The sequence below is a fragment of the Drosophila kikkawai genome, chromosome 2R (assembly GCF_030179895.1).
Source record: "Drosophila kikkawai strain 14028-0561.14 chromosome 2R, DkikHiC1v2, whole genome shotgun sequence".
In the NCBI taxonomy this organism is placed as follows: domain Eukaryota; kingdom Metazoa; phylum Arthropoda; class Insecta; order Diptera; family Drosophilidae; genus Drosophila; species Drosophila kikkawai.
In genome coordinates, this window is record NC_091729.1 from 8,429,820 (window position 1) to 8,444,847 (window position 15,028).

The following is a 15,028-nucleotide window of genomic DNA, read 5'->3' on the forward strand; positions in this document are numbered from 1 at the left end:
CGCAGCTAAACTGATCGGAAGGACAAGTGCAGTAGACCTCATCGGAGCCATCGCATTGGTATTGCCTGAGATTAAGGAAGAGGTATTAAAATATAAATATATAAAAGAAAGAAGTAGCTACGCACGAATTAATACACTTGAACTGTTTCTCCTTGCAGGTGATGTTGCAGTTGATCTCATTGCTGCTGTCATCACAATGGATGTCTCTATCACACCAGTAGTTATGCTTGATGCATTTACCCGTTCAGCAACGGAACTCGCTTTCAGAGCAGAAAATAACAATTGTGATGATTTGCTGAAGAAACCCGGTCTAAGTTTCTAGTACTGACTTGCCACTGACTTCTTGGTAGAATTCCAAAAATAATAGCGAAAGTAGCCTAAAATATGGGTGGATATACTGGATACTAACCTAAATTTACTAATAAGAACAAATAAGTGAAAAATATTTAATACGTTCCGAGTTCTAGGCTTAGAAGAATGTCTGTACTTATTATTTCGGCCAACCCATTTGCATTCTTTTTGGAGAAAATTAATCCCTAACTTTAAATTTAAAATGTGAAATCCTTTTGACAATTATTTTTATAATCTAGAATAAGTACGAAAACTAAAAATAAAGTGGATTTTTTCATAAAGTTTATTAAACTAATTTTATAAAAGTTGAAACAAACCTCATATAATAACTATTTAAAATCACCCATAAAATGCTCCTCACAGATGTCTTGTATCCATAATAACTATCTGAAATCATCCATAAAATGTTCCCTACTCTCACAGATCTTTGTCAAAGTTTTTAGCATCTGCCGGCTGCTTTCTGGGATGTCAGATGCACTTAACCGCCTTGAAGTAGCTGCTATCCGTGGGAAGATGTATCCCACCCACATGCGAAAAACTTTAGCAGAAACAGTTTCAACTGCCTCTGGGCCAGGCCATAATTTGCTTAACCACTTTTGCCAATGGTCGGTGTGCCCGTTGCCCAGTTTTCCTCCTGCACCCGATCTATCTGTGGGCTCTCGGTTGGCTGAGGGCCAATTTCTTTGGCGCCGTTCGACACCGGCCGCTTATATAATAATTTTCCAGCATAATTTATGGGCGGCAAAAGTTTTCTGTGGCTGCCCAGTCGAACAATTGCCACTATAATGTTGTGGGCTCTTCTTGCATTTTACATTTTATTCGAGCCAAAAAATGTTTGTTGCTCCGCTCCGTCCAGGCGTGAACTATGCGGTCCAGCCATCCTTCCGTCGCATCCTTTGGGTGCCCTGTTGCCATAAATTCTCTGTGCTCCGCTTATCGGAAGGGGGACATGGACATGGAAAGCAGACCCGATCGAAGCTGAATGGCATAACAAACGTCAAAATTGATTTCAAATTGCATTCTTCGTTTGGTATTTCTACTGTGGTAAAGGGGCATAGATTTAAATTTTGAAAATAAGCATGCTTATTTTCTGTAGAAAATCAAGTCTTGGTAGGCAGATTGGTAGAACGTGTGAAACGTTACAACAAAACACTGCAAGAGGCTTAATTAAAGGCTCTGAGAATTGCGTAAATCAAGCAAAGAAGTTAAATAAAGGCTGATTTATTAACTGTCTTTTCAGGTGCAATATTCAGCAGCTGGGATTTGTGTGAATTATCTGTCAGGTGCCTCGTATAATTGCTTAAGCACTTGCACATCTGACCGATACAAATGGATATTTCAGCCCATAATTACGGCAGATAAGCGGCGTTCATTGGTTTCGACATCGGAGACAAGGCACTCCGGCTTATCATTCAAGAGCAGGAGCATTCGCAATTGCGAAATATTCGGCTACGACTATTTGCTCCAAACAAGCGAAGATAAAAGGTGATCGTTGCGCGGTGGAAGTGTGACTCACAAAGATACAGATACAGCGGGCAGCTGCAGATACTTGAAAAAGCTAAAACGTGTCATGTGAGCAATCAAAACAGAACTCCACAGATGGAGAGAGACTGAGAGAGAGCGAGAGTGTGGATGGTACACGGAGAAAAAAGATGAACCAAATGATGCTACAAATAAATATATTATAATTATATATAAATACTGGTACATATAACCTTTTTATTGGCAAAATCTTTAAGGGATTTATAGATAACTATAATTTTTTGAGTACTTAAGTGCAAAGGTAACTATAATTTCTCTCTCTGTGCTGCTCCGCAGAGCACCAGAGAGAAAAAGCTCGGCAAGCAACAGGTACGGTCTGAGCGCACCTTTGAGCCGAGCTTCCCGCTCTGAGCCAACTTTGGCGGTCTTCTCCCTCTCGCGTTGCCGTGTGTGTGTGCGCTTAGCGTGTTTTTGTTGCTGGGCGCGGCTGCGGCGCGGCAGTTGGACGTGAACCCGCGAGCGGCCAACACGTATACGGCGCTGTGTGCAGCGGAAAGGCAGCAGCAACAACAACGAACCGATAATAGGCAGCGCAGCGCAACTGAAGTGTGAATTCGAATTGAGGTTATGTAAGGCGAAATAGCCAGACGCGAAAACAAAACGCATAAGCAGCTGGCTGCATCGGTCAGGTCACAGGCTCGCCCAGCCCCGAAGGAACTAGTACGCAAGCAGGAGCTGCCCCATGGAGGAGGCCAAGACGCAGGCGCAGGCGCAAAGCCATCCGATGGAGGATGTGGCCCTCAATGAAAGCGACGAGGACAAGCAGACGGCCAGGCCCAGGAATTGGGTTAAGTTTGACGACGAGGCGGACGGCGGCGAGAAAAACAATAACAGCGATGCCACACAGCAACCGCAGCAGCAGCAGCAACAACAAAACAAGTTGTCTCTGCCCCCGCCGCCGTCGGTGGTGAGCAGCAACAACAACAGGAGGGCGCGCTCGCGCAGTCCCAACGATCCGTCGCCAACAACAACCACACCTGTCCAGGTCAGTCGCTCTCCCGCTATCGCTCTGCCCCTCACTTTCTGCCCCTTGCGACGCAGCGGAACGCATTCCAATGCACGCCAGGCCCTTGTCGCTCTGCCTCTTGCTCACACACCAGTTTGCGGTACAGGCAGCCCCCGATAAATGAACCTTAATGACTTTTAAACTAAAGAAACATTTCTGAAAATTAAGCAGTTTTAAGAATAAGAGAATTATTCTTTAACAAAAAGATCTTGGGCAACCTTTTAGTTTACAGCTTACCCTTTACTAGGATAATAACAAGTCTGAAATATTCAGAATTAACATTTAATTGGGAATACTTTATTATGGTCCCACCGTTCCCTAGTTAGTTTATAGCTTTCTTCTGCCTGATTTTTGGGACGTTGCACGCATGACAAACAAAGTCGGCTCTCAGCTGAGAGCTGGAGTTGAAACGGGGCCCATCCGGTGATAAACTCTGACTCAACTTACCTTAACTTGACTTGATTTTAGACGCCGACACGTCACACACATTCCGTTTTAAAACGTTTGTGTTTTTTAGTCTTGACGATGTAATTTCTCGGCCCTGGCTCATATTTTCAGCTTCAGTTGAGCCAAGAACGTCACTCATGATTTAGATTAGTTAACGTTCCCTTTGAAGTTGCCTGGAAATTTATTCGCTTTTGTTTACATCACAGCTCACACCAGACTGCTAGAATAATAAGAAAAGGTAAACAAAATGTGAATTTCGCTGCGAGATATCAGTTTGCTACGGTACCGAGTAGTTTTTGCATATTTGTTTATATATATTCTATAATTTATGTTTGCCTAGCAATACTTATATAATAAATATAATAAAATAGAGTTGCCTATTGGCAGTTAATGAGTTTATTTCTATTAGAGCTTCATATCTTATTGCTAAATGAGTAAAAAATCCATAATATTCTAGATATCTTCCAGCAATAAAATTCAAAAGGCAATCCTCAGGCTTAACCTTTTAAAGTTTTATTATCCAATTTTATATCTTTTGTAAGTGTTTACTGTTTACCTAGTTTATTAGCATAACAGACATTATCGTTTTTGAATATAAACATAAAACTACCGAAAATTATCTCTGTCATATTTGCTATAACAAAGATAACACTACTGGGAGTCTGAGTTTTGTTATAGATACCCCATAAGCATTACAATTTAATTCCCAACTCTATTTAGAGATAATTAAAATTTGGAAAATAAGGCTGAAACTACTTAACAATGCAATACGTGAGAACAGTTTTAAGCTAAAAAGCAAAACAAATATATTTGATCGCTTTCGGTGGTTCAGAGGCAGGCGCATTTTGAGTGGATTGCCTTGGCGAATCTATCTTTGGGCTGGGGTTTTGTCAACGTGGAACGTGCCTTGCCCCACAGTGTGCTTAGTAATTTTCGCAGTCGTAAGTTTACTTATGGATACAGATACGATATTACCCACTTGGCGCGCCCCTGAAAGCTTAGAAACTGAAACCAAAATCAATAAAATTGATTTTCCTCGCGCATTTCCATAATTTTCTGGCACTGACCCCTGGCATTCGGCCGCCTTGAGGCCAAGACCAATGCATTAGTATTTACCCCTTATTGTGGTCTCTTCACAGCGCCCGGCCGTCTCTTCGACCACAGCTGCGACACCGGGCGAAGTCCAGGCATCATCCCCGGATGTGGCGCCCGCTGTCCTGACAACTGAGAGCACGCACGTCAATCTCAGTGCATCCGGCAGTGGCGTTGTCAGCGGTGCCAGTGCTCCTCCAAGTGCGAGTTTGAATGCCTCTGGCCCGGCGTCGGCCCGGCACAACCCGCAACTAATAAACCAAAAAGCGTCAGCAGCCCCCTCCTCAGCACATACTGCAGCGGCGTCTTCAAGCCACCATCACAATGGCAGTGGGGCCAACGGTACAGGAGTTACCCAGCCAGTGGACCAGGGATCTGGGATGCGCACGATAGAGCTGTCGACGGGTCGTATCCGCGAGGGATTCGGTGAGTGACGGTCAGAGGGGTTGGTGCGTTCTGAGGCCCTTAAGTCCTAAACCCACCTACAATACCAAAATTTTTTTTTAAATGATCGGAGGGAAAATTTCACATATAAACAGTGTTTGAATTTTTGGTTTCATATTTCCATCCTAAGATAATAAATGCTTTTTATAAAATATATAAAAATGTATTAAATTTAAATTAATCTAATTGCGTAGAGTTTGTCGTGTATACACATGTTTTTAATCACTAGAAAGGTCGATTTAGCAATATCCGACAGTCTCTCTGTCCCTACCTCAAGGTTTTAGAAACTAGAGGATATGAATTTTTGTTTTTTTTTTTTGTTAAGGAATACTTAAAAGTGTTTGTGTACACAATTTTTAAACTAAAATTAATGAATTTGATGAATGAAAACGGGCTAAGGTAAACTTATTAACCGAGAGATGCTAGCTTAGGCCGCATTCTAATGTTATGTAATAAGTAATTATTTTAATCTATATAATTTCAAAATACAAAATTGATATTAAATTGATAGCTAAATACATTTGTAGAATGATATCGAAGGCAGCTGCAGAATATAATTTAAATTTACAAAGACATAAAGTAATATAAATACTGTTTTCTCCTATTTACCATTAAATTATAATTTAAATTCAATAATAGGAACATTAACAAGCCATTTTCTGGTTCGTTTTCCTTTCCTTTTGTTGGTTTGCTAATTTGTATCTATTAGATACTATTTACAGAGCTCTTTTAATATTTCGTATACAGTAAAAGTTTTATAGCTTAGAGTCAACATAGAATATTAAAGAGGCAGATGAAAGCAGAAAGCAGCAGACCCCATACAAGAAACACATATATTCTTGATCAGCAACACCAACCGAGTCGATTTAGCGTGTTCTCTCTGTGCGTCCATGTGAAAAGTCAGATCTAGAGGTCATAAAAGTTATAGCTAACAAAATTGGTGTCAACATTTATATTATAATTAAGTGTTTAAAAGTTTTAAAATTAAGCCAAGTTCACTTTTTCTGTAAGCGTTTAAAATAAGTTGATATCATATAATGAGACCTGTGCAAAGGTAGTAAAAAATTCCGATTATAATCGGTTAATAAACAGAATACAAATTGTCTAGTCTCAAAGTCCTTCTATTGTGCAGATGTTTAGTCGAATCTCAAATGCTTTATACTTTATAGAACATTATTCAAGCACACAGAAGTAAATATTCTGTTGAATTTCCGAAGATGCTAGCTTAAGTTTACTGTTTGTTATTTATTTATGTGTTTATCCTAGAAAAGATATAAGCGTAAAAATAGAACTTTTATGAACATGATTTTAGTCATTAAACTTTAGTCATTTAAAGCGATCACTTATGGTATAGTCTCCAAAGAAAGTACATCTGGCCCTCGCTTAACACGGCCTCTTTTAGCACGACTCGGTCTTACACGGTCTCAAATTTGCTTCCAGACCTCTTTTAACACGATAAAAACCTCGCTTAACACGATGTTTTTTAGGAACGTAACCCCCGTGTCAAGCGAGGGCCAAGTGTAGTTTGCAAGATTCGATCGGCTTTAACGGTGATGGTAATCACCATTTTGGTAGTTGTATGAAGGTTTACCGAAAATCCTGTTGCAGGCTTGAACCATGGCTAAATCGTCTTGGTTGTTTAAATATTACAAATACTTTTACTGTTCACTTTTACTAAATGTTGTTTTCCGGCTGTCTATAGCTAACGGCGATGTGATTGTCACCCTTCTACCGGCCAACACGAAATGGCCGTGGATAACGCCTGCCATTTTCCGTCCGGAGCTGGTGCCCGAGGAGCTTATGGCCCAGGGCTTAACGGTGAGTCCGACCTTGCAGTCTATCTCCCCCGACTATATTATTACAACCTTAATACCGCCAGCTAACCGTGGAGGATTACGTGAACGCGATGGAGACGCTGGTGAACGACTACCGCTTCACGGTGTACAACATCTGCTACAAGCGCATCCTGGTCTGCTGGATACTGTTCGCCTTTGCCGTCCTGCTGGCGCTGCTCTTCTCCGGCCTGCAGGGCGTGGCTCTGTTCGCCCTTGGCGTGGGCTGGCTCTTCCTGAACGCGGCGGCCATCTTCCTGTGCATGTGGGTCAAGTTGCGCCTGTCGCGCGGCCTGGAGAAGTGCCTGGCACGCGTGAATCGGCAGCTGGTGCGGCACAAGATTCTGCTGGTGCTGGACGACCGGGGTCGCATCTCGTGCCACAAGGTCAACCTCTGCTTCATGTACTTCGACGCTACGCAGTGCGTGAGCTTCCTCAACGAGTTCCTGGAGCACACCGAGCAGACGGGCGGCGAGGCCATCAAGGCGGGCTGGGAGGCGAAGCTCGACATTGACCTTAACGACATCGTGATCCAGGGCAGCCAGCCGGTGCGAGTGCCCCGCAAGCAGGTGAGGCGCTTATTTCTTTTCTGCTTTTCGGTTTTACCTTCGGAGCGGGTTGTTCTTAGGCAGTAGTTGAGCTCATCACCATCTCGCAACCCAAACCCAAACCCAAACTTCTTTCGATCACTCATGCACCTCATGATCCAATGTCTAACTGCTCTCCCTAGGCCGTGGCCCAGGAGCTATTTCTGAGCTACCTGCAGCGCTGGGGCAAGGACTTCCTGCGCCGTCGTCTCGACTGGACCGTCCAGGAGGCCGGCGTCCACGAGACTCCCCGCCATCTGCAGTCGTCCATCTGCCCGTGTCAGTACGAGGAGGAGTTGTTGCGCAACAAGATCAAGATCAGCCTGCAGCACCGCCACTGCTGCGGCATCAACTGCATGGGCTGCTGGCTCTAATCACCGAATTGTAAACCTGAAATGTTTGTGTTTCTGTTTTTTGGATTTAGCGTCAACCGATTAAATTGCTGAACATACAAAAGGAAATGTTTATTTTTCTAGTGTAGCCTTGAACCGTGGAACATCCTGGTACCAAAGGGCCTAATCCCAATTCATATTTACAAGATTTTTATCATGACTTAGATTCACTGCGTTTTCATTTTTGGAAGCAAAAATGGCAGAGTAGCACTCAAAATTCATATTATATTTATATCCTTTATTCAGACTTAGTGTATTAGCTATTCTTGTAATTTGTTACATTTTTAATTCCTAAGGTATTGTATTTACAAGTTTTCGTTTGTATGTAAATTACTGCAAAGCAGCCGAAAAGTATGCCGTACGTCTTGTATCATTCTACTAACCTGCATCCCACATCCCAGCCATCCGATTATCATAACAACCCACGTTACTAACCCTACTAATGCCGCACCTGCCCCGTGACCCGTGCACATCCCATTTGCACCATATCCGTATGCTCCGCCGTGTCTCACCTTCGCTCTACCCCGAATCTCCGCAGGAGCGCGGCCTGCAGCTGTTCCTGCGCTACGGATCCCGGTGGGGCATGGAGGCCCTGAGGGGATTGGTGGACGTGACGCCCCTGGAGCCGGGACGCCACTGCGGACAGTTCCAGTGCCCCTGCCAGTACATCAAAGAGCACCTGCAGTGCAAACCGCGAGGCAAGTTCAAGTGTTGCAATTTTGTGCATTGGGTGATGGCATCTGAGCGCTACGACAGCGACAGCTAGAGCTTGTTGAATGTTTTGTGTGCTATAACTAAGTGAATTTACCGCGAGCTAATCTAGAGGCTTTACTCCTAATTCTATATGAATTTAGCCCAGTTCCTTGGCCCCAAACCGACCGTTTGTAAATGCAGTCGAGAAAATACCAATAAGCTACCAGAAAAACTAATCTGCCAAGCGTGTGCATTTTCCTATATCTTTGCAATTGATCAACTCTCTTTCGTTTCAGATGTCAGCCCCTAGGGCTGTGGCAAGGTCTGGTAGTTTTTGGTATCTCTCCCTTCTGCCTCTCTGAATCTCATCTAATTTTCTTACTTCTGTGTCTAAGTTAACCCAGCAATATGATTCCAAATTTCTGATCAACCGTGTTTCTTTATGCTCTCAAAATTTACATTAAACAGTTGCCATAAACAGCATTGGCCAAGTAGTTTGGACCCGATTCCCCTTGTTTGGTGGCTAGACAGTAAACTGGGTGTTGGCCCTATAAAACCCTAACCCCCACACGATTACAGTCGAAGAAAATATTACACACTAAGCCGTTTCGATATTATTTTTCCAATACCGCAAATTATGTTCTTACCAAACGCAAGCGAGTGAATTTCTTATTAACATAAGTCTTGTAAATGATTGTCCACATACGTATTACCTTGTTGGTGTCACAAATAAATGTCTATATGTGTGTTAATAACGAACAGTCTTTTATTAACTGTCATGCGTCGCCTAATGATTCTATATGTTAACTCTCGTTGAACGCCTCTTACAGGTTATCCATGTGGTTGCATTGTCTATGGTTCGGACCCCAGTTTTCAGTATCGTTACTAGATATGTTGTGCCCCATTTTATCATTTAACCCGATTCCGGAACTCTGTGTGTGTTCAGATACTGCAATTTATTAAGTTATTGTCATGTAAGGTGTGCAAAATAAATAAAGAGTTCTTACGCATTTTTTGTATGTTTCCAAGTCGAAACAAACAAGCAAAAGGGGGAAATATTTGCAATGCATTGTTAGCAAAGCTTAGTATAAACTCAATACTATATATTATACAATTTAAACAATATTCAAAAGGATCTACTATTTCTTAAAACAATATAATTATTAACTGGTCTGTAACTTGTCTGAAAGGCAAATTAACTCATTGATTGACAAGTGCGAAGGTGCATTCTGTGGGGTGAATAAAAAAACTTAGCAAGTTTTAATAGCACAGCTTAAGTTTCAAAAGGACATTATAACAATTTTCATATTCACAACGTTCTTTCCTCACAGGATATTCAGCTTAAAAAATTATAGGTCATATTTATGACCTCTCAGTTATAAAACGCGATGTGTAGGTTATTCATGAGGAGAACTCCCATTCCTTTTATCCCACTTTGGGGGCTCTTTGGGCCGTGTGCCCGTTTAACTATTATTGCATTATTCTTTATTGCATAATTCAACTTAATGTTTTGCCGCATTTTAGCCACATTCGTTCCGCAAATTGTGGCGAAAGTTCCGCCGTTGCCGGGCGCCCATTTGGTGGAGTTGCATGTGTAATGAGCCATTAACACAGTGCCGCATTTCGGGACATTTCATTTTAATGAATTTCGGCCATCTGAAAGCCTTAATTTTAATAACATCTCTGCATTCAAATTAGGTGCGAGGAGTTTGTATCTGTGTTGACTGCAGATCCTGAGGCTCAAGGTAAGTACGGCTCGGTTTTCCCACCCAATTTACAATATGACCCCACTCCACCCCGCCCCGAACACAACAGCATTAAAAACAAAAGCCGATTTCGCGCTCCAATAAAACAAATTTAAACTCTTGCGGCAGAGGCGGCGTGTGGCCGGAATGCACCATTAAATTTGCCAAAACTCACTTGCCACGAAGCTCTCCAGCAACTCGTTAACCCAACTGCACTCCAGTCCAAAGCAAGCCAAACGTGGCGCAGACCCTGGCCAAAGGCATTCTGGCACCAGGGGCGCGTAAACTAATCGCAAACAAACAAACACTCGCACTCAAACCACTCTAGCCCCACACAATCATTACGCTCATTCCCGAACCAGATCCGGGGCTCATCAAAGTTTTTCCTTCCACGCTGCCGTTGCTGCTGCTGCTGCTGCATTTTTCGGAAATTCAATTCATTTGTGTAATTTTCATTTGAATTACAGCCATCAAAAGTGCCATGGTGAGAGGAGGGGCGGCCATTCCGGTGGGTGTGGCAGCCGTTGATGGCCCAAACTTGCAGGGGTTCCAAGGAAGAATGCGAAGCTGGTTTCTCTGACGGGGAGAATATTTGTTGTTGTTAATTTATAATTGCTAAAGTTTCAGTGTTGCAGGCTTTCTAATTTTGTCTTAATGATTAAGCATTATTAAATATATATTTTTTCATGCATTTTCATTTACGACAAAAGAATGTGTCATTTGGAACTATTAAAAGCTGCCTGGAAAAATACAAAAATATCAACAAGACTTTGCTAATTCTGTTTTTAGAGCCACTTAAACACTATGTACTCTTGTTCCAAGTTACCTACACTCAATATATATTAAGTTTTTAAATATTTTTTCCACTTGCTGGTAAGAGTATCCAAGAAATCGTTGATATCCAAATCGTTGTTATTTATTGTTTTTTGCGTATTTTTTTCCTGTCGACGCTGCCGTCGTCGTTTTTGCATTTATTTTGCGGCTAAAACTTTAATTGAGTTTTAAACCATTTTGCTGGTCGGTGCAATCCCCGCTCCCATCCGGATTGTTTATGCGATTTTTTTCCAAGCTGGGCCGCACCGAAAGGGGGTTTAGAGTTAGGCATGGGCTCCAGCCTTTGAGTTTCGACTGCAAATGTTTTTCCTTCCTTTTTTCCTCCTTTCTGGAAGGCTCTACTTCCTTTTTTTCGAGTTAATGCTTTTTAATTCCCTTTTTTTACATATTATTGGAAGAAGTATTCGTTGAAAATATAATTGCGGAAATATAAAACCTCTTTATATTAATTAAAATCAAAATTAAAATACATTTTTATATTTTTTCTTTATGGCAGACAATGTCCTATGTAACATTGGCCATACAGGACGCACCCCTTTTCGGCACACACATACATATGCATACACTTACACCTCTAATAAATATGGCATTAAATCCTTTTTGACAACAGGCACCGGCGAGATACCGAATAGCGTTGCCCGGACCATCTATCATCATAAAAATAAACCGGACAGAGACCAACAGGAACGTGCTATCCGCCCGCAGCCCCTCTGGAGGCGCCGGAGCATTTAACATGAAACCGTTGCAGGATCGCGGCTGGGACGGTAGGGGGCGTCCGCCAGCTCCCTGGGCCACAATCAACATCATTAACGCGTGCTCTAAAAGCCATTTATTTAGTGGCCAATGCGGACAGGCTGAGCCATGTTAAAAATGCTCAGAGGCATCGAGTGTGGGAAACTATAAATTCAACGCTTTTAGCATAATTGCCGGCGCATGTGCGTGTCGCTCCAGAGACGCTCGAGCTGGAGCCAGAGCGTTATGATAAGTGGCCGCCGAAGGATGTAAGCGTCAACACTGGCGAACGTTAAGTTATGCCCTCCATCCGGCCATTACTCGTCCGAATCCTCTTGTTGGCTAACCGCTCATATTACTGGGCCTGGTAATTGCCAGCCCCATCTCCGCCTGACCTTTATCAGAATATTTTACAGCTTAATAAACTCTGGGGCTAAGACGGCGGACTGCTGGTGTTTAACCCTTTTATGACATCAAACACTCGAGAGGCGAACGGCACTAGCCCTGGATATTTATCGCTTGTCTAATCGAAGCAAATCAGGCCAGCCGGGCGGGCTCTGGAAATGGGCTCAATGGGGCGTATGCGTGATTTATGCGTTTCAGGCCTGTCTTAATTGCCGCAAATATGCGTGCAGGCCCAATGAAAATTAACATAACTCAAGTAAGATGGATGAGAAAGCGAAATGGTAGAAATGTGTACTCGAACGTGAGTATATTGGAAGAATTAAAGGAGCACTTTTAAGTGCACTCTATTGCCAGTCATAATCTGAATAACTACCTTTTAAACTATCAAACATGTTTTATAACATTAAAGAAACTCGAGAGTTAACGTTAGTTTTAACGAAAAGACTATAAGATTTCTAATTTCCAGAGTTGTAAACTGGTTGCAAATTGAGTTGCTTTAACTGTACCCGGCCCTGATTGAGCCTGGCTCGATTGTGCACCTGTTTGGGCCAACAAGTGTGAATAAACAAGCACACCGAGGCACAAGTTCACTCACACATACATATGTGTATGCACAGAAAATGTCGCCCACGTTTGTTCTCCTTGGCCATTTTTGTTCATCTCTCCGTCGCAACGCTTGTGTTGACGCAGATTTAATTACAATGTTGGTGCCGCATTCACGTTTATGCCACTTGCAACTTGGACTACACAGGCGCCTTTATTGTTGCTGCCTGTGTACACAGCTCCTGGCAGGCGCGGAGTGGCAATGGGCGCCTTTCCCCCGGCGGGGAATACTAGCTGCTGCTTTTGTGTAACAACAAATATCCTCGGCGCTGAGCAGCCACACATATGGCTGACTCCACAATCCACGGTCTCAGTCTGCCTTGGCTGATGCTACTTGTATGCACTTTACAAATTGAATTTTCCACTTGCATTCGTCCCAGGATCGTTCCACTCGCAAAAGTTGTGTAAAAACAAAAGAGACAAGGCGACGAACCTGCTGGGCTTTCACTTGACTACCTTCACCTTGTGAAGTCCATTTTACTCTTTGGGATTTTGTATGAAAAATGGATTAGTATTAAAATAGGAGCTATTTTTTCAGTAAATTTTTCGTTATGCTAAATAAATAAATAAATACTCTTACTATTATATCATATACTTAGTTTCTATTCTCGCTAACTGGGAGTGTATGTAATGAAAGACAAGAAAATCATCTCTAAATACTTACGGTCCTATGTATACCTTTGAAAAGTTCATCAAAAGATGTCCATTCAAAAGATTGTATTTGTCTGTTGGTATAAGTTAACAGATCCCTGAGATAATATAAGTGCGAATGGAACGTTATTATGAAGTATCAATATAATTCTTAGCAATTGAATGAATATGATCGGAGTTATTGCCCAATAATGTTGTAGCCATATTTTCAGGATCTCGCTAGCACTTACTGTCACCTCAGTCTTGGACCGCGGATTTATAATAATCGATCCAAAGTAAACGTTTTTAGACTCCAATTAATGTTTGACTCAGGACAGACTCTAGTTCAGTCCAACTACAATATTATAATTATATAATATTATGTTGACAGTAAGTCTTTATTACTTATTTTCTCTATTATCCACCAAGAACTGACTACAATGCGTCATTCAGCTGGGCTCTATGCTGGCACTGCTAATTGCTTGGAAATTTCGCTCATTTCCACACGAAGGAATTCCAAAATGGCAACCGCAACAATTTCTGTGGATCTGTTGCATCTACTGCTGCAACAATTCCTATAAACAAGCTGCAACAAAAGCCGAAAAAGAGGAAAATTGGTTTGGCCTGGTTTTTCGTAAAGTCTGTGCTTGTGCACGCATTTATTCTTTTTTGTTTTCGTTTTCCTTTGTGGCCTTGCTACAGTTTTTATCTTTATTTTTCTTGTCGTTTTTTAAGCTCCTGAATATGTGGGCAATTAGGTGCGTTTCCAGGACAGGCCGAGTGGTACCTGAAAACTATGGGCAATATAAAAGTGTATATAAAAATATTAATGTATCGCAGAACTCTTTATGTCGCAAATACGGTCCTGGACTACCCCTTTCTCTACATTTTATTTCATTCTTCTGCTTGGTTTCTTGCGGAAAATTGCATAATTGCCCCGTGTACGGAAGCTGGCTATTTTCGTTGCCACTGAATAATAGTTGGCCTCCTCGGTTCGTCCCTGAAAAAGAATTACTTTAGGGTGGGTGTCGTTTTTTTGTTGTTTTATTTTTGCTGTAAACTTTTGCGTACATTACATACAAATATGTCACATCGATATGCCTCACTTATTCACATATATAGAGCTCAATACATGTATGCGTACGAGTATGTATGGTATGACTAGGTATATGTATATATATTTAATGCTTTTCTGAGCTTCTTACGTAGGCTTAAATAAATAGTTCTCATTAAATTTCAACAGCAATTCGATTTCTTTTACTTGCCGATTGTTTTTGGTTCCCTACATGTAAAGATATATTTTAATCAAGTAACATTTTAACATTATCTTTAACTTTTATAATGTGTTGCAATTATTTACAAATGAAAAATATATTAGAGTTTGGATAACTTTTATTTAATTCTTTGCTTCTCCATTAGGCTTAGGCATTAATCAAAGTTGTCACAGTTTATACAAAGAGTTTTTCGTCATATTTACAGCGTAGATTCATTATATTTATTTAATACTCATTAACGCTTATATTTCTTAAATATTTACATTTAAACGTAGACTCAAATTCCCAATAACAACCAAGGGAAATTAGAGACCAAACAAATAAAATGACATAGAGATGTAATTAAATTAATGATAATTTCGTAAACAGTTTAATTTGCTTTGTGCCTATATCAATTATGCCGAGGGGGTTCTTTATAC

The 15,028-nt window shown here is 41.6% G+C and overlaps 1 protein-coding gene across 6 annotated transcripts; it reads left to right on the forward strand.

Moving 5' to 3' along the window:
* The first annotated feature begins 2,323 nt into the window (after positions 1-2,323).
* On the forward strand, positions 2,324-10,131 carry LOC108078366 (uncharacterized). 6 transcript variants are annotated; one of them, XM_070284014.1, is made up of 6 exons: positions 2,324-2,878; positions 4,486-4,864; positions 6,585-6,700; positions 6,762-7,283; positions 8,232-8,391; positions 10,085-10,131. In XM_070284014.1, exons 1-6 carry the CDS (start codon positions 2,576-2,578, stop codon positions 10,108-10,110), a joined length of 1,506 nt encoding a protein of 501 aa, XP_070140115.1. In that variant the 5' UTR covers positions 2,324-2,575; the 3' UTR covers positions 10,111-10,131. The 6 variants fall into 6 exon arrangements, with proteins under 6 accessions (XP_070140115.1, XP_017027680.1, XP_070140116.1 ...); XM_017172191.2 differs by lacking the exon at positions 10,085-10,131 and adding an exon at positions 9,217-9,396; XM_070284015.1 differs by lacking the exon at positions 10,085-10,131 and adding an exon at positions 8,683-9,141.
* The last annotated feature ends 4,897 nt before the right edge of the window (positions 10,132-15,028 follow it).

Bases quoted from the DNA above. Each gene is read 5' to 3' on its own strand.
- LOC108078366 (XM_017172189.2), top strand. From the start codon at position 2,576: ATGGAGGAGGCCAAGACGCAGGCGCAGGCGCAAAGCCATCCGATGGAG. The intron at 4,865-6,584 runs GTGAGTGACGGT...GGCTGTCTATAG, and splicing joins TCGTATCCGCGAGGGATTCG to CTAACGGCGATGTGATTGTC. The intron at 7,284-7,444 runs GTGAGGCGCTTA...TGCTCTCCCTAG, and splicing joins TGCGAGTGCCCCGCAAGCAG to GCCGTGGCCCAGGAGCTATT.